We start from the raw sequence: 26,282 nt of genomic DNA on the forward strand, positions 1-26,282 counted from the left end.
GCAATTACCGAACTCAAGTTTGAACGTTATAACTTAGACGATTTTGATTAAAATACTTAAGTAGGTAGAGATAAGTAAAATAAAGACTGTTAAATTAATCAATTAGTTTATTTTTTCCCTGTTACATTATTTTATGGCTGACATCATGAATGTAAAAAGGTAAAATCTCATCATTTCATTCCGAAATCTCATACTTTAACGATACTTCGTATACACCTCATGGTTCCTTTTATTTTGACTTGGCAACACTGACTTCAATCCATTAGCTCAGGCCACCCTCATCCTGCTACTGCTCGTGCGCTGACGTCATAAAATTGTACACGAAATGACCTTGCAGCCGAGTGTTTGTAAATATTCAGGCACGTTGTTGTGATTGTACAATTTCAAAGTTTTTCCTCATTTTCTTCGTGCTGCAAAGTAGATCAAATTGAAGAATGGATTTTCAAGAAATGGCAGTTATCGACGAAAACACTGCTGCTGTAAGTAAACTATGACAAGCTTAATTTTCCTGGTAATCAGGGCTAAAGATTTAAATTGGGGCTGCTCCCAGGCAGACATTTTTAATTTTTAGCACCCATTATTTCGTTGCATTGTGATTGATCAATTTGAATTTGAATGTCCTATGAAAATGGTGATCCTTAACACGTTTTTTTTAACGCACTTTACAGCTGAAGCTATTTTTATTTTAAGAAAAAACTATTCCTGGATATGTTGTTTGGGTTATATAAAATTAGCGTAAGAGCATGCGCTGATATTTATCTATGGCACATGGCGCGAAAATTTAAATTAATTAGAATAAGGCCAACATGATAATATAAAGGTGTATAATTTAAATAATAATTATAAACGTAGGAACTTAAAGGATTTGTTGATTTGACTATTTCACAACATTGCCTCATTCAGTTGTGTCTTTGTGACGTCAATCTCGTACGCCAAGCTAGAGACTCCTGTAACTATATATACTATATGACTATGCGTATACATGACTAACTTGTGTGTTCAAAAGAGGGCGCCTGTAGCAATTGTTTCATTCATTGATTTTCTTAAAAACAATGGATTCATTTTTTTATGGCGTGCAGGCGATTACCATTTATGTATTTATCAATAATTTTATCTTATAAACGCATTTTAGTACAATATAATAATAATTATAGTACAGGATGTTACAAATTCAAGGCATTTTCATTGCTATCTCTAATTATACAACTTAAATTATTAATTAAAAAGTTAATTCAATTAAAAGTTGATTACTTTAAATTCAAAATATCCAGAAGAAAACTGAAAAAGTCAAATTTTCTTTCAATTTTTTGCCTTAAGGCACATTTAAAATTTTTTATCTTATTTATTTTCTTAAAAATAATTGTATTTGTTCAATTTAACGTTTGCTGGAAATGTGGAAACAGTTTTGCGACGCAATTCTACTGCACACCACGTGCTAATGCAAAAAAATGATTTAGTTGCTGACTTTGATTAATGAAATTGGAAGCGTGGTCAGTTAGGTATTCTGCTTAAAGAATTTGTGGACGTCGATCGTCAGCTGTGTTAGACTTCGTTTATACTACCTACTTAATTTTTTATTCTTCTCATCCACTCATCTATATATCTATAACAACTCAACAGCAAAGGTTTATAAACGAATGTTTACAGTTCCCGTATGGTTATTTTTCAAACAATAGGAATCACAAGAACGAATTTTTAATCTTTCTCATTTGTCGAAGAAATTAAGAACTTACTACAATACCGTTGACATGTTTCTCAATTCTTTTTCTGTTGATCGTTAAACAATTCTTGCTTAAAAGTTTTTTAGTAATTATAGCTACTTGTCTTGGCTTTTTGCAGTTTTTGACCTTTGACTCATTGATATAGTTAACTTTTTACACTAAACCGCGTAGTTGTATCTTCGAAAATCTTTTATAACCCATTGGCTAAGTTGGCTTACGTGACTATTACTTTGATGTTGTTTGTTACAAGTAGATGCTGAAAAACAAAGTTGGGAGTTTTTGCAGTTATTATTTATTGTTTCCTTTCAAAATTTTCTGTAGTATTTTAATATAAGGAATATATTTATGAACTAATATAAATCACCCATCCTAATTTATAATACCTTCGTTTACCCTACCTACGATAGAGTTAGATTAAGAATGCTCATTATTTGTAGTGTTGTAGGCTGGTAATTGGTAAAACTTTAGCCTGTGTAGCTAAATTAAAAAAAATAAGTAACAAATTTAGGGTTCTCTTATATTCCACTGTTAAACCCGTTATTTTTGCTGTAACATGTTGAATTTTTTATAATCATGTTGAAACGTCTAGAAAGTTAAAATGTAATAAATTTTAATAAGCTTTTAAACCGACTTTCTTAGCACAATGACCTTTTATATTTTTTTTATAACAAAAAAAAAGAGATCATGGAACTCTGAGGATTGAACTTCTCTTTTAATAACTTTGCGAAAACTCTTTCGCGTCCAACCCTAAAACTGCGCAATACTTGCCTGCAACGTTGCCAAAGCAATGGATAACAGTATTCCAACACACGGCACAATTAGATCTTTAATTATTAATTATTTTACTACGTGGTGCGTTATTACCGGCATTGATGAATATAGATAATTGGCTATTTAAGTAAAGAAGTATAATGATTTTTTTCTGCGTCGTACTATTTTTAGATTTTTTTTTTCGAGTTTTGTGAAGAATTCATTTAATCAATTTATTAAGTTTTTGCTTAGTTTCTATAGTTTTTGTTTAAAAAAAATACGATAATTGACGGACATAAATTCAGTGATTTGGTATTTGAATTAAAACCCACAAATGTACGTTAAACTTAACCAAAAGTAGTAATTTCATGTTCCAAGTTTCGAACAAGGGCCAATCACAATACTTTTTTAATGATAAAAGATTTTTTTCTTTTTCAAATATCTCCACATTATCAATAAGTTTTACAACAATCCTCGTATGTGACTAACAGCTGGCAGTTTGTTCCATATGAGCTTTTCCTGACTATTTTTACGACTAGCCAGGAAAACGCGCAATATAACCGTAATTTTTAAAAACGCAATTTATTTCTAATCATTTGGCAACTCCGCTGTTGTCGACCGCTTCTGGGGCGAACACAATTTCTCTGCGTTGTTGCCGATATTTTGAGCTAATATTCCTCAGTCAATCGCTTTACTGCAAATAAAAATTCTATTGTGTAGTTCTCGATTAACTTTCTAAGGAAATTAATTATTCCTCTCAGAACTTTCCAGTCTTTGCGTCTCATTCATCTTAAATATGCGTTGATAGTAAAGTTAAAGCGAATTCGGGTGACAAGCGTTATGCGACTGTACTCCAAATTGATATTTTTATCCTTATTGAAACTCATGAATGAAACAGGGACAAAACCTATCTAGCAATTTGACGCACCCAGGTATCTTCCAATCGTGGGCCAAGATCATTTTGATAAAGAATACTTTTTTGCCAATTTGGCAACGTAGACTCTCGCCTTTCGTCGTCGTTCCGTCTCTTTGCATCCACTGCGTGTCGGCGCTACCTAAACTACGCACTTAGAACGGGGAACGGTAAGCAAATATCTTGACTTTAAGTCCTTTTATTAGACTTTTAAGTTGACTCTGACATATATATATTTTATCATTAGTGAAATTTAAGTTTTATTTGGAAATTCTAATTTTGAATGTAGAAAATTTCGAGCTGAGAACGAACTTATACGGAAATTTAGTTGGCCGGTATATCGTTACCGGTTCTTTTGTTTCTATGCAATGACCAGCGCCAACTGGGTTTGTAATAAGGGTCAAATTGTTACGATACACTTTTTAAGAATTTTAAGGTTTGTTTATTATCTTTTAGTTAATTTTATCTACCATAAAATTTATTGCATAAATTTATACTATTAAATTTAGAAAAGAGTAAAGAAACAGTTTGCGAACATACTCACCTTATAGCTCGCTATATTATACAAGGTTCTCCACGTTTTACGTCCCCTATATCTGCATTTAATATCTGCGATTTACAACTTAATTCATATTAAAAAATTAAACATACTTATGGGATGGAAATAGTTGGTTTAAATCACCCTGTATATGTGTAATAATTAATAGTAATATAAAAATCTTCAAGTTTTAAGTTAATTTTTCATACACATACATCGATAGTTTACGAAATTCTATGCTTGCAACTTTGTTTTACATTACTTTCATTATTTATTGTAAATTTTTGGTAATCATCAATCTGCACCTTGAACATAAGATTTGTGATTATTTCTGTGTTGGCGACAAATCAATGTTGCTTTTAGATTGTAAATCTATTCTCAACTGTTTGAACCAGTAAGGGCATTATGTTATGTATCTGTTATCCATGTCATGAACCTGTTACAAATCTGTGCCGATACTTAACTTTATTTACAGCTTCTCTTCTAATCTGTTAATTTTACCTATACTTTATTACCTCATTTCTCAATATAATCTTAATTTTTAATATATTCTTAATTTTAGTCATGGTTTTTTCGTTGATGGGTTCCGATCCTGTAGCACACAAATTGCTCTCCTAAACTTTTTTTTTATCTAGATGCAACAAAACAAATCCTTGTTTTATAGAAAAACCTTAACCTATTTTTTATTTTTCTATTATTCTATAATTAGAATTAGTACTTATATCAGTACTGGTAAAAACCAGTTAAAACCTAATTAATAAAATATTATTAGTTAAGCTTTTGTGTTGTTTGTGCCTGACCTTACACACCAAACGCAGATCTGCACCAGCGGAAACCCTGAAATCGTCCTTCAATGTAGTGCAGATTTAATAGTTTTAAATTATATATTTTTAAGTTATCAAATATGATAAAAAAAATATGCCTAGACTCAAAAATTCAACAGGATTGTTTCAAAGTAGGTGGGTTAAATTAGGGAAAAGATACGAATTTACGAGAGAGAGAAAAGGTAATTCACATTATTTGGAACGCCCTATATATATATTTTTAACGAGTTTGTCGTTTTTTCAAACTGGGTAGTCTTTGAATCTTAAAAAACTAAATTGACATGGTGTTTCAAAAATAGGTAGAGAGAAAAAGATGAGTTTTTGCCATTCGTAAATGAAGAGAAATTCGTCATTATAAAGAATTGTCCAGGTCCGCTATTTCTTTAAAAACTGTATCAACCCATTATGCAGTCTATAATTTAGAAAAATTTTAAAGTTTGATAAAATATAAATCTCCTTTTTATTTTTATGGCCGTATAACGACTATACTAGAAGTAGATTTCCACTTTCTTATTTTAAAATGACTATTCTATACATATACAGGGTGTCTTCATTTAAATTCAGTTTTATTCCAGTTAGGTGATTAGGAGTAGTTCAGGTTAGGCGACGCTCTATGACCTTAATATTACATCTACCGGAAATTTCTATCTGAAAATTTTATTTCAAGTTTGAACAAGTACGCACATGGTCTTTTGTACGATTTATATTTGTGTCTCTTTAGAACTGCATTCATACATATGTATCCTTGGATATTAACCTACAGTAAAGATATCTCATCATTATTAAGTTAGACGCGATCATGAAAACATGGGTACTGATAAGGTTCATTTGCGGCACTGCAAATTGTGTGAATTTTAACAGGGTAGAAATGCTATCGAACCGTGTAGAAATTTGTTTAAAGGTTTTGGTGGAGATGCTATTTCGGATAGAACGTGTTGAAAATGGTTTGAGGAATTTGAAATAGGTTTCTCTGTTTGCCAAATTTTTTGGTGGAAAAAGGTTTAAAAATAAAAATGTCAAAACACCACTTCTTGAGTTGTTTACCTCCAATGACAAGACGTTATTTAAAAGTGGGATGTACAAATTGTCATCGCGCTGGCAAAAAGTCATAAGCAATGATGGAAGTTTTCTTATACAGTAAGTATTGTTAAATGTATTAAATGCTGCATTTCTTTCCTTCCTCTTCATAAACGGACTGGATTTTTCGGTAGACCTAATATTTTACAGCGATTTTGGTGAATCAAAGACAATTAAAAATTTTGTACAGGGTATACTGTAAAATTCTTTAGTCAGTTATAAACTACAAATGTTTTTTCCAATTAAGTATGTAGTACCAATTATTTTATTGAAAATTAGAAAATAAATTCCCTGTTAAATCTACTATTGAACACTATATAGAGGTGTTGTTCACCCTATAGGGAAACATAAAAACTTAATCCTTTTCTGACCTAGAGCAACGTTTTGGATGTTAGCCAAAACTTTTACGGAATGCACACATAGACACGGTATTGAGTTGCACAAATCGCATTTTAACCATTCATAACATATTTCACTTCAAATTTAAATGACGCAGTAGGATTTTAGAAGAGTTTATTAAATATCTATAATCTATGGAGAATTTGTACTTGCAGGAAGTATTTACATTATATTATATGAAACTGCACTTACTAAGTAATTATCAAAATATTGGTAAAATATTTATCTAGAGGAGATAAGATTTTTTTAATTGATATTCAGAAGTCAGCATAGCCTGGAAAAATAGGAGACCTGTATGATAAATGAGTAATACCCCTTTAATAATTCGGTAATCGCATGTAATATTTTTCATAATATGACACGGATACTCTTGGTGTTCTAGTCTATTATTATTCATCTTAGCAAATGATTTCTGCATAAAACAATTTTTAAATTTTTTTTTAAGGAGGGTCCACAGCGTAGGGAGTCAGGCAAGAGAGGTCGCAAGCCGGGCCGAAAATCCGCTGACAAAGTTGACATGAAAGCCAAACTAGGTGAGTTACTACAATCACAGATAATGGAAAATAAAACACGCCATTCTTTACAGGAAGTACTAATGGGCATTAAAATTTTAAAAATCTACAGCTCTAGATTTCAAGAACATAGACATTTCTGGAACTTATTTGTTTATTGCATTGTAAATACATACAAACTTGTGTTCCTAAACTTTTCCTAGAATGTTTTTTATTTCATATTAACATTTCAATAACAGCAGATATGTTGATAGAATAATAATAATATTGGAGGAACGATGTGGGTATTCCTCAGACAGTGTTTATTTGCCCTTTATGTATAGTTTCTATTTAAACTAAAGCTTCCAGATATTTTGAACTATTTGTTTTTATTCAGAACGCAGTCGTCAAAGCGCTAGAGAATGTAGAGCCCGTAAGAAGCTTAGATACCAATATCTGGAAGAACTTGTAGCGGATAGAGAAAAGGCCGTTTTCGCTTTAAGGAAAGAACTTGAAAAGGTAAATGCTTTATTATAGTATAAAACATGTTATATCATAATATGCATTGTAATTTTGAGTATTTTTAAGATCATTGAATATAAAAGTTATTGTTTCGGTTTGTTATTTTATCTTACCAAAAGGTTTTCATAAATCTTTTTCATTATAAAATTTCCATAAATTTCAGTACGTTCAAATTGCCAAGGATCTAGACGAGGGAAAAATACCCGAAGGCCTCCACGAAATCCTTCAGGAGACATCAAACCTAAACCTGAAACAAGAACCTTAATTATCCCCCAATTCAGATTGTGATATTATTAAGTTTTAATTTTGTTTCTCATATTGCCGTGTTATTATAATAATAATTATTATTACTTTAGTTCAGTAACGGAAAGGTTATTGAATATTTTGTTTTGCATATTAAATGTATTTCGTAGCTGGAGGTTCAAGTTTTTGTTGATTCGAAGAATTTGTACTATTTTTTATATTTTGAAATATATTTTAATATGGAGAAATATAATATGTTTATGATGACAAATTGAGTTAATTCATTTTTCCGTTGGCTTGCCCTCTAGTTGTTTCACAAAACTGTTATATACTTGAGAGTAAGCAACAAAAAAAAGTTAAAAAATAACAACATATGATAAAATAGACTATTCTGAACTAGTGAAATTCGCTACGAATTTTTTGCGTTAGCATTTCGAAACCAATTTGCATCGCTTAAACCGGCTACCCTAAATTGAACCTAAAAATAAGCAAACCACATTGAAACTGGCGTGTGATAATATACTTCTTTTGCCACTGAAATCCGTGAGCCCGTAGACGAAATGCCTATAAAACCTATTGGGAAATAACGCAATCAACCCTGACGTGATCTGCATTTCATGTAACTAATATCTTACTTATAGTTAAGTTTCCAATTTTATCATCTCTAAGTAAGTGTAGTGAAACTATTTTATGCCGAACATTTGGACACATGATCCTAATAAATAAAAACTCCAAAACCGTTGTTTTTTGGTGATTTATTTCGTCATTAGGATAAACCTTCGCAGGAAAATAAGCGATAAACCTATTCTAATACATTTTTATTCATTTTTAACTGCTCTATATTATACTTTTGTATGAATTTTTAATGTTTAGTAAAAATTTATCCTTTAGTACTGTAGATTTCTATATAAACACCTCATAAAGTTTTTTATTTCAATTCTGACAGTATGGTGAACGTTAATTATACATACTTATTATGACATATACCCACTATTCTCATGACAAAATTCTGAGGAAGAATGAATATACCTAACATTGTGATGTAGATAATAATTATTATAATGAAATTTTACAATCACTAAAGCAGTAGTCTAAACAGTTAGAAAATAATTAACTTTTTAATTAAATTCTAGCACAGCGGGCGGTAAACATGTCACTTCAACAACCATACTTCCTGTCTTAAACAATAAACATTTTCTTCGACTTTTGAACTAATGAGAATGTTCAGATTAGGATGATTTTTTAAATAACTATTATTTAAATGTAATTTGACACTCCAAAAAGTTACAACAATCCTGAGAAAATTTTAAGTATCGTTAAGGTTATTATGTTGTATGAATAATTTGTAGAAATACAATATGATAGATGAGAGATGTTTAAGCTATTCAAGTGTCGAATTAAAATAATTATTAAATATGTATAAAATAAAACTTAAAATATCTGATTTTATTTTTCCAAAGTTCAACATATATCTGCTGTGAGATATAATACCTACAGGACATTAAACTTAAAAAAAGTTTTCCTTTATTATAGTTAGCAGAGTTTTTGAGTTAAAATTTAATAGGTGCTCATTATTTTAATCCATGCACTTATTCTTAAAACTTTTTATTCTATCTCTTAGTGGTTTCTACTATTGATGTTTATCGCAACATTCAATTCTATATCAAATCATAGTTGTTCTTGGAAGTATTGAATAATCTATTCTTCTAAACATCCATGCAATCCTCTGCACTACTTGTTGCAGCATTTTTATCTTTAACTCACCTCAAAATTTAGTACCATAGAAGCAATAATTAACAATACGATTGGGTATCCTATAGTATCTCACGCGTTATCGTAGATGTTATCTCCATGGTATCACCCACGCCCAGGGCACATATCCGGAGGTCAGCACGGTACCGCCTCGCGGTACTCTTCAGTTCTTCGCCGACACCGCTCACAACGGCGGTACTCAATGCCATGACCGCGAGTTCGCGATTCGCTACATACGTCTTCTTTTTGGGGTTGATGCAGGCCAAGTTTCTTATCGTCTATGGGGGTAAGTTATAGTCTTCCCCTAAATCTATGATATTTTTCCCCTCAGACTAAATTTCTGAGGGTTATACCTGAATCCAGTAAATGTTCTTTTCAATACCTACCTGGCAAAAATATGAAAATTAGTTTTATACTGAATGTCTCGGAAAATCATAGACTAAATGACAACACAAATTCTTCAAATGAAAATAAGTTCACTTAGCGTAATTTATGTATTTGCGAAAACGCTTCGTTTTTGCGCTAGTTGTCTTTAAAATGCATGAAAAATTCGTTTTTCCACTGATAAATTAAAATATTCTTCTGGATTTTCTTTAAACTGATTTAGTACCATTTTCGAGGTGTTACAAAATAATACATACCACTACATTCTCTAAGAGAAACGACACAGGATTTTTAAAAATAATGTAATTTGAAGATATTTTTTAACGTACTGTTGACCTAATTTTTGATTTATGATTTCAATTTCAATTTAGTCGTTTTTAAAATTCAAATTCTTGGGTAAATTGAATCATTTTATTCTGATAGACAAAGATATATGTATTTTCTTTGGGTCGATGAGAAAGAAAGCCACTGTGGTACCTAACAATCCTCAAGCAATGTCATATACTCATTCTCAAAGACACTCGTTTGTTAATCAAAATTGAATTAAAACTTGAAAACTAAGACTTCAAAATCTTTTTATTGGGTGCGTTACCTGAGTTTTGCTCCTGGAGGCATCATCAGACACAAAATAAATACATGTTGACATACGTCACATTAGTACATTATATCACAAGAACAGTAACATATTACTACCGAGACGAAAACTCAAACCGCAGTCTCGGTTGAACGTACGGTTGGATTCTTTATTACATACATTTATCTATAATTGCTGACTTTGAGTTATAGGTTTTCCCTACGTTATTTACAATTTACTGGTATAGGACCAGAAAAATTAAATTAATATGTAGCTTAGTGGGTGTGTATTTTAACCATCTATTTTGTGTCTGATAATGACCTAGGTTAGAGATGAAACTTGGGTAACGCAACGAGTTAAAAAATTTTTTTAACTCAGACCTCCATTTTTAGAAGTGTAGTTACATCACCTATATGTAAAATAATCAATTTTGCATATGAATTAATTAAAGCTACTTCGACCTGTTTTAACCTAATCAAAAAGTGTTATCTTTTGCGTTTTTTGCGACGAATTATGTTAATATAAATATTTTATTAAGGCGTTATTTCAGTAAATAAATTAGTAATTTCTATGCAATATATATTCCAATGTCCCAATACCAGATTTTTATTTTTAATATTGAACTAATGTATGAGTTTACATGCATGTGCGTTTTGTTTGCGATTTTATTCTATTTAAGTAACAAAAAAGATGTTGAAAAATTTATTCAAAATATTAATTGTTAAACGATTTGGTCACGTAATATTAACAATAGATTATAAATGCAATTCTTGTTGTGTAAGGGTTCCTATATGACTAATTATTTTCATTTTACACTCCTGTGTCCTCTTTCTGTATAAAAATTACTTCAGAATTAGGGAGAACTATTTAATCCATTACTAAATGCCTATCAAATGAGAATATCGTAATTCTCCATTTATCTATATGATGATAATATGAGAAAAAAATAAATAGCAAAATTATTGGATTTAAAGCATTTTAAACAGAAGGGAGCATCACAAATTAAGCGCGTTAAGATGAATAATATCTAAATAAAAAAGAGTATGAAATAATGTGTAATATGTGAAACCCTCTATATATAGTTTACAATGTTCCCATTCAAGTAAATTTCGATTTTATTGAATTTTCAGAAAAACCCTACGTTTTTCATTTCAATGAGATTCATCGTGCTCATTTTTCAAAAACATAAAAGTTGATAGCGTTATCTCAAACCATCCTCTCACATACATAAAAAAAGCATGATATTTTATAAGAATAATGATTATCCTCACATAATTGCATCTTATGCGATGAAAGTTCTTTGTCAAAAAAATCAAATCATTAGCAAATTAACATGAAATCGGATATAAAACATTTTATATAACGCATACGCTAGAAGTTTTATTCAACCCATGCATTTATGAGCTCATTCACAAGCTTACTCGGCCATAAACAAATTCACTTCATAAAACCTTACGTTACGTACTTTTGCAGATTACATAAAATCCATTTCTTACTAATTTCACTGCATAAAATGCAAAAAAAGCAACTTCTTTAAAGAACGCCTTTAATTTTTATTACATAAACCCAACGTGTAAAATTAGATAAAGACATCACTAACAGTAAAACACGAGGTAAATTTGCACTTATCTTACACTTTATGATCATACTTTCCATGTGAACAGATTTTAAAGGACATTTACAATTGCACTTGAGAATCTAGGGTAGGTACCTAGGTATCACCTATGATGGTACCCACCTAAACAGTCGATTCCTCCGACAAGTTCCAGCTTATCCAGTGATTCTACAATTCGAAAAAAGTGCCTCGACTTGTTTTGGATTTTTTCGGCCGCTTCGCCGCAATTTTACGATTGTTTGTATGTAGATGACAGCGTCGTTGGTGGTAGTACCTACACCAGTGGTACCGATAGGATTTCGAAGAATGCCTTTAGCAGATACCTTGTAAATCTTTCCAATCTACGCGGTCGGTGTGTGAACGAGCTACACATAGGTGTTGGAACCACACCTGGCAAAAACGAGACACAACACGTCCGACATTGACCTCATCAGTTCGGTAATGACCGATCTGACGGGAATAATTAAATTTATAATGTATTCAAAAAGCGATCTATCTGTTTTGGAGATTGATTGAAATAGGAGGCCGGAAAATGATTGGTTTGTTGGTACGAGTAGAACTTCGTTTAGTCACCATGGGTGGTACTTCATGGAGATACTGTTGCAGTTCATTAAAATGCATAGCGCGCATAATACTTTGTGGCATATAAATGAACTTGAGGTTTATTAATGGCTTAATTGCACGATTCTTTTATTGTAGCTAATATTAACTAGTAAATTCCTAGTTTAAAGTAGTTGCGCTTCGGTGAAGACCATATGCCCTTTGGAGTAGCTACTATAGGAACAGTTAGATGATCAACCTGCGCTTTAATGCAGATTTGCTCTTTACAAGGTCTTTATGGAAATCAGTACTATGGAATGCCGATGCTACCAACAGTAAAAAAATTGCAAACTCTCATAAAAACACAAACTTTTATAATTATTGTAGACAAGTGAAATAATACTCCTATTTAACGGTATTGTTTCAAAGGGCTTCGACCTGGCTTCTAATTGTTTCGTGTTGCGTAGACGAGGAAAACGGCGTCACAACCACAAAAACAAAAGACGAAGAGCGGGATGACACATGTCATCGACGGTCGATATGCATCCTTCGTGTTTCCCAGACCTGAACCGCATTGACCGCTCATTTAAAACTGTGCGGTCCTCCTCATCAGTTGTTCCGCCTTTGATTTTTTTCCCGTTTCAGGTTTTTTTATTTGCCGTTGCACTTCGGCAGTTGTTTCTTTAGTTGCTACGCAGTTTTGGTTTTTTTATTTATTCTGGTCATTAGTATAGAAATTGTTTCGGAGTTTTCAGTATTCTCCGAGCTAAAATTCTATTTGTTTTTTAATTCTTTTCTGGTTTTATTTCTCTGTTTTTGTTGTCAGTGTCAATCGCAACTAGCAATTTCTTGCTTAATTAGAAGCGCGACAACAGTTTTTTTATAAAATAGCTCAAGAAATATAGTATAAATAAAAATTTAAAGACATAAACACAGCATTGTCGTCATATTATACAACATTTCAGTTTCTTGGATATTTTTCACACATTACTGCATTCATTACACTCTCTCAGTGTGTCTTTGATCGCGGCATATTTACAGAATTCAGTGATTGATTGAATTTCTCGAGTGACCCCAGTTCAACCAAACACGGTATGATTGATGCCCCTATACAGTGTATACGCACATAAATTTTGAACGTCCATTCTAAAAGACAGTTCCCTGTAGCAAAATTACACTAAATCCGATTGAACGGGTATTTAGATTAACCTGACCCATCAAGTACAGTATGAATGGAACCCTTGATAGAGTGCACATACTAATCACTGCAAATCTTCTCACGTCCATTGCAAAGGACACTTCCCTGTGGTAGCAATCCCCATAGGCGATTGATCGGGTATTTATAGTTAGCCGAATTCAATCAAACACGGTACGAATGATAGCCCTGACACAGTGCATACACTCATATATTTTAAGCTTTCCATGTCCATTCTAAAGGACAGTAAATTCCCTGTAGTAAAATTGCACGTAATCTGATTGACCGAGTCACTCAAGTAATCTAAATTTAATCAAGCATGGCACGAATGCCTTGATAAAGTACGTACACTGACAAATCAAATCAAGACAAGATCTCCCAGATTATTAAATATCTCAGGATCTATCATAAATTTTGGAAATACCTAGTCGGAAAATATGTGATGAACTTAATATTTAAATATACAAGGTAACGCAAAAATCTCCGTGGTGGACAAACTTTTCTTTATTACTTTTCACCGCTCCCAGCTACTCCGAAGTCTTTTCTAAAGATATTCCTCATTGACATGCTATTCCCCCTACTTATCTGAGCACTCGGTCTTGTTAAAATACCAAAATAATGAGCGTGAATAATGAGATAATGAAGTCGGTAATAATATTTCTAAAGTGCGGAATCTTGTGAATGGTCCAAAGAATGAATGAGCAAGAAACTCTCATTTCACGATCGGCGGAAAGATATAGACAGTCACGAACGAGTTTGAATAAATATACTGGGTGTGAACATTTTCTTACAAAAAGGACCTGTTGAGCTTATCTATGTAGTCTGCTTCTCTACGTTTGATAAGTTGATATTTATCTATGACAAAAGTAATTTATTACACAGGGTGGCACTGCAAAACGTTTCCCCTCGGATTCTTTGCTTACAATCGAATGACTGCTATCATGTTAAGACATGTACATTTTTTACATATTTTTGCTCCTCTCTGGTGCAATTCCCACAAAGGGGCGGCTGTCACTGTAAAAAACCTAAAGCGGGGGAATTATATCTTATTAAAAAAAAAATTAAATTATCTTTGAAATGGGACCTTCTTCGTGTTAGTTGGTCGATAAATAACATGCATAAAAAAGGGTATTAATAGTGATATTTTGAAATTTCATTTGATCCTTCCAAAAATCTGGTATTATCAGTTTTTTTTCTCACAAAGGTAGATGAATTAAGAGAAAAGATCATATTGAATGGCTCCTAATTTGTTTGTGACTGTTTCTTGTGAGAGTGTTTGAAGTCTAAAGTTCATGCAACGAAACTCAATTATTTGCAAGATGTGCATCACCGAATAGTGTACGAGTGCCAAGAAGCATCTCCCGAAATCGTCCGTAATGATCGTAAACATTTCGAACAGTGCCTTTATAATTACATGGAGATTCGAGGTGAAAATTTTCAATATTTGCTTCATTGACACATATGACAAGAAATTTTGTTGCTTTTACCGAAGACAATTCAATTTCCTTTAAAATAAGACATCACAAGTCTCCCTCAACATTCAAGATTTTAAGAGTGACAGTCACCCCTTTGTAGAGGTTGGAGCAGAGGGAGTGAAAATATATAAAAAATATGTCTTTCTGAAAACTAAGGTTTACGTGTTCAAGTATATTTTCATTTATTCGTTCACAAAAAAAAATCTGAGTGAAAACTATTCGGCGCGCCACCCTGTATTGCTAGGACATGTAGTTAGTTTCGCGATGTGATTACTGCACCCTATATAGCATTCAATAACGTCTCGTTCCAGCAAAAGGCGAAGCAAGAAACCGAATGGAAGATAAGCAGCAGGTAACCGATAAATCGAAGATACTATCGCAGTTAAATTATCATGCACGTGAAACCTGGGCCTGGGAAAGCTCCATATCGTGTGAACCCCGGCCTATTTGAGCTTTAAAGGGCTATAAGACGAAATTTTAATTCTTTGAGCGAAAGGAAACATTTAAGAGGAAACTCCCCTTTAAGAGGTGTATTTGCAGAATGTTTCTGATTTTCAAGAAGGGCTTAAGCACAGGTTTGCTTCAAACCACGAGAGCTTAATTACGGTGCTCAAAGAGGTGATCCTTCACGTTCGAGGAGAACTTCAGAGCTTGCATGACCTGTCACTTAAAAAGCCTGTTATCGCCTTTTAAGTTGTTTAGACGGCGCTAATAAGCGCCAGATGCTGTAATTTCAATGAGACTTGAGAAATATTAGTGAGGACCTGTACGTAATTAGACCGTTCGGCGGAGTACTCACATGCAAATCTCTCGACTTCTAATTCAAGGTAGTTTCACCAGACAAAGGATGGTTGGGAACAATGCTGAGGTGTGGCAGAGTGATTTGCTTAATAGTTAATTTGGTTACTAATTTGTGGAGGTAGACGAGTTAACTGCATTTTAATTTGACAGCGAAATAAACTCTATCATGTAAGGGATCCGTGATCTGAAAAACTAGACGAAATTAAACAAATAAGCTAAATAAGAGCAACTAAACTGTGATTTGAGCCTACAAGCGCGTTTTAGGATGACACTCTGAAATATCGAAAATGTGCATTCTCTTATCTCATTTTACGAAGATAGTCCCAGAAGTACCCGATCTAACACTTAAAGAAAAAAAGTTGGAAAAAATTCCATTATTCCTAAACATATTTTTTTTTTAATTGACACACTTTTCCCAGCGATATTCCATGAAGAACATTCGAATGTTTAAAATTGGACTTCAACCTCGAATTGCAGCTTGGCAAATCCCTTTCAATCGTTTTTTTTTTAAAGAAAGTAATCTGAGAGGGTAAATCTGGCGAATAGAGGGGGCTGAAAAAAAAGTTCGAAATCAAGTTGATTGATTTTGGGGATCACCATGACGGAAGTGTGAACGGGTACGTTGTCCTCATTAAATGAACATTTTTTTTTCGCCAAACGTGGTCGCTTTTCATTAATTTCTTCACTCAAACACTGCAATAAATTTGCATAATATTCTGCGTTCATTGTTTTTCCTTTAGAAAGATAGCCAATAAAAATTATCCCACATGCGCCCCAAAACACTGACGCCATCATTTTTCCTCTAAGCGAAACGGTTTTTGCCTTCACTGGAAGCGACTCTTCACTCTGAGGCCATTGTTTTTACTGCTCTTTCGTCTTAAGCGCGAAATGATGAACCCATGTTTCATCCGTGGTTATAAATCGATGCAGAAACTCGGCTTTATTGTTGTGAAACTTTCCCAAACACTCCCTTGAAACATCCTCATGACGCTGTTCTCGTTAAATTGCGAGTAATCGCGTCACCCAGCTTGTGCAGAACTTTCTCATATCCGATTGTTCATTCACAATGCCTACAATGCTTTTCGAAATGCCCACCTTCCAGTATAATTCTGTGGAATTTCACCACAATATCTAAAGTGGTCAGATCTGGAATAAGAGTGGGAGTCCACTATGGAGTTCATCTTGGCAACTCTGCCACCTAATATTTTACAGTTCTTAACGAAGGATCATATTTCCCCAGGGTAGAATCTAGCTCCGTTTTCAGTTTGCATGGACTAAGATCTTTCCAAGGAAAATATCGAATCTCATATCCATGACCAGTTTTTTCCACGTTCACAAAATCTCTAAAAACGTTCATTAAAAGTGACTCTAAAATAAAGATAAATCAACATGGAACCCTCAAATTTTAGACATAAATTTTGTAAAGTTAGGTCTTTGCAATATAGGTGAATTTTTAACAAAAAAACCGCCATCTACATGTCAGATTGGGTACTTTTACAACAATCCTCGTATATCTTATATCGGTGCAGAGTTTTAAAATCCCGTAGGAACAGTGTCTGCCTTTTTTCTCTCAAACATTGATAATATCCCGATGAAATGTCTGAAGGCCGAAACCAAAAATGCTACTACAGTTCTTTTTTTTACAGAAATTCGGATTGACACCATCTAAATAAATTAGTAAAGCAAACGAGTTCCATAACGTGAATGGATTACGCAACGGACTGTTTAGCATACATTACTTAAGCCAGACTATTAAACGGTACTTCTCGCGTAAATCGTTTGTAACTTTGACGATTCAAAATTCATTGGAATTTCACAGAAGAATATTGGTACTGAAATTGGTTCTGCCATTAATTTAACATTCAACCACGTCTGTGGACTGATGAGGCGGCGAAATTGCTGAGCGCACAAATACGTACGAGTCATTCGGGAGGGTCACGATCCTAACGGGAATCTGCATGGGCTCAAGACCATTGCACCTTACTTATCGATGGGCAATTTTGTTTTTATTTTACAAAATTTAAAACGTTTTTAAATCGCAGAAAGACTTCGTCCTCACAATTACACAATGATGTTCGATACCACGTGTTATTTTAATTAATAAACATTTTTGGTTATATGGTATTGGAGTTTGGTTACCCCGATCCGTAAATTTGCATCAAATTTTTAACAATGAGACTGCTAAGAAAATTTAAGGAAACTGGGTCAAGAGTCCAAGAGCATCCATGCGGCATCGCAATCAAGAATTGAACATTACAAGAAGTACTATGCAGCGAATTGTCGCTAAAGATTTGCATATTCATGCTGATAAAATCCAACTCGCTTAAAAACTCAAGCCTACAAGTCATACATAGAGAAGAGAATTCATCAATTGGATCATCAAACAACAAAAAGCAAACAGTTTTTTCGACAAAATCATCTTCAATTATGTGATCCATTTTCATGTTCATGGCTTCATAGGTAAGCGAAATTGTCGCGTTTGGAGCACTGAGAATCCACGTGTGGTTCATGAGAACGAAATTCATCGCAAACGTATTATTGTTTGACGTGGATTTTTCATTATTTTTCTTTGAAGAGGCTGTCGGGGGTACATACACACAAACGATCAATAGCGAAGAGTATCGGAGGGTGATGACCCAGCTTCTTTTGCCTCACATGAACAATGTTAATTTCGAAGACGTCCCTAATTTCACGTGCTTATACCGAACTGTTTTTAAGATATTTAAAAAATACAAAAAAAAATAAAATAAAACTTTTTGCATTTTGCAAACGAGGTAATTTCGGATCTGACTTTATTTAATCTAAATATTGGTTTTCATCAGCTTTACGTCCCCTGAAAATTGGACGGTACGCTTAGGAATCATCTTGTATGGAGTATAGTGGTGTTCAAGTTATAATTAATTTTTTTCTACTATGGTGCTTGATTGGCATTTTCTTACACGCATTTGCAAGTGGAGAGTAATGTTTTTTTCACATTTATGCTGTATTTTTTGGTAGCTATAAATTTCGCTATATTTTCATATTTTTTACATTTCTTCTTTTTTCGTTCTTTCATTGCTCCCCTCTTACCATTGCGACATAGTTCCGTTATCTTCTTCACATGAGCTTAAGCAGGTAAACTAATTAGAATACGTGGTGGTTTTAATTTTGACGTGAAAAATAAGGTGAAAATGGAAACAGTTTTTTCTTATCTTCTTTTGCTTATCTCTCTTTCTTATCTTTTTTTTCTTGAGTTCGTTCCCCCCTTCTTCATTTACAACTTCATCTTAACGAAACCATTATGTATTTATTATCTGGCAATTTAACTGTTAAGTCTAAAATTTCAGTTCTAAAGGCCGTGAGAAAATATTAGCACAATCTGAATATGATCTTATACTTAGATTTTTCAAATTCATATTATCATATACTTTATGGATTAATTAGTGTTATAACTTGCAATACATATGTATGAACATAATGTTTTTAGTGGGCTAAGGTTGTGAGAAGTGCGAGAAAACAATATAAAATTAAGATGCTTGTGAAACAATGATATCACACTCTTAGGGCCGTATGCAGCCCTAAGAGCGGTGGACTTTAGCTACGCCACCCTTAAGTGTAAACTTAGTCTAATTGACACTTTTCAAGTAGAAGAAGCTATTAATGCTAGACTTAAACTTAAGGTTAGTTTATGTATGTAGTAGTATGCTCAGATGAGATCTAATAATGATCGTTTTAAATTCTCTTACGAAAGCTGTCTTTGGATAATCGGAATTTTTTCTCAATTTTTATTCAAATAGGTCAATAATAAAAAATCAGTAATTAGCATAAAAAATAACGACCTATCTATACGATCGTGAAATGATCGATAATGCCGTCAAAATCATCGGTACCATTATCTTCTCGACAACACCCACCGCTTTGCAGATACCATCGCAGATGGTGTGGCCGACCACACCAAAAGAGCGGCTTGTGCCTCGCAGGCAAAAGATTTATTATCTTGACGCAGCAGTCCTGCATGAGAATATACGCGAATAGTCGTCTTGCTTTACAAAAGGAAAACGTTCAACCTATTTATGTAGGTACTTCTATATTGTAGCTTGCTGGTACGACAACAAAAAGCACGAAGAAAATTCGGAGGTACCCACAGAGGAACCCTGCCTGAATTGCACTTGCAGCAGAAGCGTCCTCTTGTGCTACTTGAGGGTGTGTCCCAAACTGCCTAATCCACCCCCGCCTGGATGTATTTTATTACATAGATACAGAAGCTGTTGTCCTGAGCTTATTTGTTCTGGTAAGTCGAAAATGCAGGAGAATGAAAAGATTTTAATTCTTTAAGTACAGATTTTTACGATGGGGGTAATAGTTTGGAAGCCAGAGCCGATTTCGAAGGCGAAATGGATATGCCTTCAGACGATCATTCGGTGTTCGAAAACGGTAAGTGGTTCTTACCAAAGACGCATTTTTAATGAGTTTTTTATCTTTTTCCAGCATGCATACTAAATGGCAGCATTTACGGTCCCGGCTCAGCAATGCACAGCTCGTCTCTTTGCGAGTACTGCTACTGTTTAGCAGGAAAGCAAATCTGCGTTAAACCGAAATGTTTGCTACCCATTGAGGGGTGCTCTCCAGTTTTCCACAAAACGAGTTGTTGCCCTGTTAGGTAAGAAATAATTTACCTACTCAATTACTCCAAACAAAACATTGTTAGTTTCAAAAATCAAGGTAATTTTCGTCATTACGGATGATAATTAAAGCTAAGAAAAAGTTCTCCATATTTGGCTGCCGCTAATGGTCATTGATTGAATCCCAACCAACCAAAGGTGGTAGGCATAGTAGCTTTAATTACTAAGCCAAAAAATATCTTTGTCTTCGTAATGGATTTCGGAAACTACGAAAGCTTTTTGATTAATTACTATTTTTTCTTTATAGTTACAACTGTACCAGCAAATCTGCCACACTTCAATTTACAACTGAACAACCAACTACAACCACAAAAAGCTATAAATTTCGACAAGAAGGCAGGTCTAAACTCGAAATAGCCAGACATATTTCACCAATCAACCTTCTTTCCAGGAGGCTGCATTGTTGATGGTACCCACTATACAGAAGGATCCAAAGTGATTGGAGTGGGCCATTCAATTTGCGATAACTGCTACTGCCTACGAAGTATCCTTCGATGTGAACCACAGTCCTGTGCCCCACCTCTTTTAGGCTGCACCCCTGTAATCAAAACTGGGGAATGTTGTGCTGCAAGCTATAACTGTAGTAAGTAAGTTTACTTTTTAAATAACTACCCTTAATGCTATTTCTAACCCCAAAACCCCTATTTTATTTATTTCTACTCTCTACAGATGGAACGCTTGAAATCGAACCAGAACCCAATTATGGATTATTTCCCACAATTAGTAAGGAGTACTCAAAGTTGCGCAAGGAGGTGCAGCGCAAACCTCCTAAAAGTACCTTCAACGATAATATGGTCACAGTAGCCCCATTTTACGTTCTAGCTGAGACACTGCAGGAACCCACCACTAAACTGATTTACCAGCGCAGCCCGGAGACGTATGGCACTACAAGGCAATTTTCTGGTACCAACTTCAAACCTAGCAGTACCCACAGACCTTTAGGGGCAACTAACATCAAGCAACCCAACGAGGATCACTACTACTTGATTAGCAGCTCTAAGTATCGAAGTAGTACCACTGAGAAACCCATGACAACTACCCTCAGCTCAGTAACTCCCAATGCTAACACAAAGAAGGTGTTTGGTGTAAAATTGGGTTCTAGTAGTACTGAGATGCCTCTGGAAGTCAAAAATCAGGAAGACGAGGATGGGGATTATTTGGGATTTGGAAACTTGAATATTTTAAGTATTGTGGATTCTTTGTTGGATGGGAAGATTTACAGAAATGTTGAGGAGAAAGTCCCAAGTACCACAGTTGACTCTAACAGTTTGGAAATAGATACTACAGTATTTGAAACCACTGCTACTACCGATTTGCCTACAACAGCTCTCTTGAATGCGACAGAAGAAGAAGTGAATACTACTACCGAAGAGAGCTATCCAGTGACTGTAACTGAAATCTTAAATTCCACCGACTGCATTGAACAAAGTAAGTGGATACTTAAAGAGTCTCTTTTGGTCTTAACTTAATTATTACAGACTCAGTACTACCATTAGATCCTTCAGATGTGAACAACTTAGCCGAAGGCAGAACAGAATTTATAAGCACTACAGACCATGGCACTGAAGAGCCTTCTTCCGAAAGTTTCAGTCTATCGACTGAAGACACCCAGGAGGTGAAATTGAGGCGCAAAGTGCAGGTAGGCACGAAGCTGCCTGCTGATATTGAAGCTATACTGAATAGCAGTAAGCATAAGGAGAGGGAGGACTCGGAATACGATTATGATCAACCCACCTTACCTCCATCGTTACCAAACCTCAAGTAAGTCTTCCGAAAATTTTGAAGAATTATCAAAGGTAATTTTTGTAGGATTATTCCGTTTGTGGCTGCAGATGCTTTAGTGTTAAAAAAAGAGTCTCTTAAAGATCCAACTTCAATTTTCGACGAGAAAATAGCTGGCAGTCTGCTTCCTTTGGAGTACAGCAGCAACATTTTTAAACCTCCTATAGAGACTGAAGGTAAAAGTGTCTCATATTGCTTTTGATAGGTGCCCAAATCCATTAATTGTTTTTCTATAGGCGGGTTCATGCCCAAAGATCCATCTGCAATTGATAAATTCTACGATAACGTTGTTCCAGTAGTGTCAATAACCAGCGAAGCTAGTGAAAGTAGTAAGTTTCCACTCAAACTGTAATTCACTCCACATAATACAGAAATTTCTAGTCATCAATTGCATTAAAGAAGGAGAAGATATCCAACACGGAATGCCTGTTCCATCAGACTCTCCATGCATGACCTGCACATGCCTCTATGGCAATATCGCTTGTCAGAAAATTGATTGCCCTCCTCCGAAATTAGGTTGTAAGTTGGCAGTCGAGCAATTGGCCAGTTTGTGTTGTCCCAATTACATTTGCGGTAGAACCTCACTAAATCTGTACCTCGTTCATTTATTCAAAGAACATTTTCTTAGATGATTCGTTCAAATTGAGTCAAATTCCTTCTGAAATTGTTACGGTGGCCGAAGGAATAATTCCCCAAGACCCATTCAAGAATGTGATCAGAACGAAACCAGCTCCAGATTTGCAAAGCTTGATCGGAGATAAAAAGACCCATTATCATCCAAACCGCAATGGTAACTTAATATTAGAATTTCAAAAATTTATATTTATTTCATTTAATTTCAGATATTAAGGACTCTACCACAAAACCCGCTTATGAAGCAAACGATGGTTTTGATGAATTAGTAAAGTTCATCTTCTCCGGAACTCCCAGCATCATGGAAAAACCTATGAGTCACAATCCTGTAGCGCACAAAAATGAATCTAAATTTGCTAACAAATCGACTAACACCACTAGTCCATCCTTAAACCTCCCTTTGTCTACAACCTCGGTATTTAAATCTTCAACTCTAAGCACCAATTTAGTCCAATCAGCCAGTACCCATCCTCCTCCAAAACAAAACACCCTCAACTCCATAGGGGTGGGACTGCTTAAGTTAGCGGGGTGTAATATCTACGGTAGAATGTACAGGGTGGGCAGGATAATTTCAGAATTATCAGGCCCCTGTGTGGAATGTAAGTGTACTGAGGTAGGGGTGCAGTGTAGACAGCTAAAGTGCTCGAATGCTGAAGATGGTAAGGAGTAGTTTTTGTTTGACTATGTATAGTTTATTTGCCCTTGTTAAGGAATCGACTTCTTGCCAGTATTCTACAGGATAAAGCATTGTTTGTGAAATTTTTACCTCTGGAAAACCACATATGTGCCATTTATTGTTGGGACAAGAGACGTTACAGAGGTTTGGTAAAAGAAAAAATCCTGTTTCCATTGGTACAATTCAAAATTACATCTATAATACGTTCAAAGTTTATTTTTTTCCCAGGAGGCGTTGGAATTGTAGTGTATTGCTTCCCTACAAATTATCAATATTCATATGTCTTGAGGTTACACAGATTACTTGTTACATCAAATCTGTACCAATTACCTCTATGGCACCCATTTACCTCTGATCTCACTTTATTAGCAATGTCAGCAATGCTAATTTAGTTATAATTTTAACATAAAGAACGTAATATAGCAGAGATTCAATTAGGTAGGTAAATTTCACTGTTTCAGTTGGTGATACTAATTTTTTAAGTACTGTGACACCCACGTAAAAAATTCATAATGCAAATCTTAATGAGTTTACAGGGCAATATGTCGAAATTCCTGGGTCGTCTGTGGAGAAAATAAATATTAAGCCTACTTTACATGGTCATTTCCGAACCTCTGAAAGGTCTCTTGATTAATCTGCCTTAATTACCTTAGTATTTTACCGGTTAAAGTAATATAAATCAGATTAACATTTAGGTTTAATACAATCTCTATAATTTAAATCCAAATGGTAGGTATACATATTCAGATATAATATAGAATTAAGTAGGATTAGAACTGACAATTCAAATATTTAGGTATGGCACCTAATTAAGCAATAGCACATCGGGTGTTCCATATTGAAGTTCGCAGAGCAATCAATCAATTTACTATCCTGTTTAATGGTATTTTGGTGTTCTATTTATTTATTAGCGATTATTGTATCAAATTTTGTATAATCGTCTCTCACCTATCCTACATAAATCCAAAATCAATAAGCGCCATGGTTGATAACAATAGACTCAAAATGTATATTTTTACATTGATTTCATGTACCCCCACTTGATACTTATCACCAGACTTTAACCGTAACATAGAGGCGTCGAAGCAAATATATCAAAAACTACAGAAGTTTCTAGTCATATTTGCAAAATTCAGTCAAATTTACTCGAGTTATAGCTCGAAAACTAAACTTCTGTATCTTAACGTTTGCTCTTATAATTAGTATTTCTGTAACTGTAAGATACAAATATATAAATCGCATGCCCCGTATATTGAATAACTCAGAGATTCTTGACCTTGGGCGAATGATACTTTTTCGTTTTCCACGTTGTTAAGTTGTTAAGCTTGTTATGATAAAATTTTTTCTAAGTGGCCTTAAAATGCAATCTTATTTATCCGAGAATAGTACGAAAAGTGCTTTTTTAGGACTGGCAGTACAAGTAGGTTTATGAAATCACCACTAGTTTTGTGTTAGGCGTTATATTAATAGACTTAGATTTCTGTTTCAAAATACCTCTTTAACCTTCTAACTAGTAATTTTAAACAGCCAAGATATGCACATGTAATGTCAGAGAAAATCTTTTTTTTATAATTTAACTTAAGTTTTAAGATATTTTGTAAATTAAAATATCTACTTCAAATATATTCCTTTCGATATTTACTTAAATATTTGGAATATCATTTTTATCTTTATCTTTTTTTAATGAACCTATTTAGCTCAGTTTTTGCTGTTTCTTCCAGGTTTTTGTACGACATTTTAATAGCTCCAGATTTGTGCTGCAAATTGTTTCTTTTTAATTTCAATCAGAATCGACCTTCTGAAGACCAAGTTTCTATCGAATGAGCTCTTTATCTCACAAGTGCTAAAATATTTATATACCTTTTGTTTTCTAGTATTAGATCATAGCGGGATATGCTAAGGTTGTAGATATCGAAACCCTATGAAAATACGTTATCCTCCTCTTAGAGCTTTATGGAACACTCAGTCAAATTTTAGAATTAATTTTATTTATTTATTTTTTTAGTTTTATTAGTTGTAACAATTAAGAGTATTTATAAAATGTATTTTATAAATGTCTAAAAAAATATAGCTTTAGTACAGAAACAAAATCGATAGGCAAATCGATTAAAAAATTTGTTCTAATTTTGTTCCGTTAGTATCAGATCTATCACTTTATTTCACATAGTAATTAATAGGAGATTATAAATCTACGTAAAATTTGTAAATATATAACTATTTAAATCTATAAGTTAATTTCGTTTTATCCATACCTACACCAATATGAGAATAAAATGTTCACTAGATTCATTGACTGTTATTGATAGATTAATCCCAGAAATTAACTCCAAAAAAGTAGCCCGTAAATTTTCTTTTCAAAGGACTACCATACTTTCATGCGAGAAAATAATTATTTACTAACGATTTTCCAGGCGTTAAAATCCTCTCAAAGCCATGAAAAATGCATTATATTTTTTTACACCTGACCAATTCCAAATCAATTTCTCGCTTACAGCACATTTTCATCGACCACAGCCAGGCCTGACTACATATTTCAATTTTCCAGCCTCTTCTTCCCATCCAGCCAGGACCGATCATTGAACTTCCAGTTTCAACCAGCGTGTTCCAGTCTTTTGCTGCCTACACCGAAACTCCCCATTCCCATCCCCATTCTCATCCCTGTCTCCACATCCTTTCACTTTCCCTCCTTGTTTCGCATTTGCCTTTTTGTTAATGT

General features: G+C 33.9%; 2 protein-coding genes across 2 annotated transcripts; both read left to right on the forward strand.

The window, feature by feature from the left end:
• Positions 1–321: 321 nt before the first annotated feature.
• On the forward strand, positions 322–7,749 carry REPTOR-BP (REPTOR-binding partner). The gene is made up of 4 exons (XM_066289102.1): positions 322–479; positions 6,668–6,755; positions 7,111–7,232; positions 7,399–7,749. Exons 1-4 carry the CDS (start codon positions 435–437, stop codon positions 7,498–7,500), a joined length of 357 nt encoding a protein of 118 aa, XP_066145199.1. The 5' UTR covers positions 322–434; the 3' UTR covers positions 7,501–7,749.
• Positions 7,750–9,267: 1,518 nt separating this feature from the next.
• LOC136342936 (uncharacterized) lies at positions 9,268–25,796 on the forward strand. The gene is made up of 13 exons (XM_066289246.1): positions 9,268–9,516; positions 19,890–20,084; positions 20,135–20,227; positions 20,282–20,453; positions 20,723–20,811; positions 20,867–21,058; positions 21,145–21,903; positions 21,954–22,236; positions 22,285–22,433; positions 22,494–22,586; positions 22,639–22,830; positions 22,886–23,047; positions 23,100–25,796. The coding sequence occupies exons 1-13, from the start codon at positions 9,330–9,332 to the stop codon at positions 23,558–23,560; spliced, it is 3,027 nt and encodes a 1,008-aa protein (XP_066145343.1). The 5' UTR covers positions 9,268–9,329; the 3' UTR covers positions 23,561–25,796.
• The last annotated feature ends 486 nt before the right edge of the window (positions 25,797–26,282 follow it).

This window comes from Euwallacea fornicatus, chromosome 1, assembly GCF_040115645.1.
Source record: "Euwallacea fornicatus isolate EFF26 chromosome 1, ASM4011564v1, whole genome shotgun sequence".
Taxonomy (NCBI): Eukaryota; Metazoa; Arthropoda; class Insecta; order Coleoptera; family Curculionidae; genus Euwallacea; species Euwallacea fornicatus.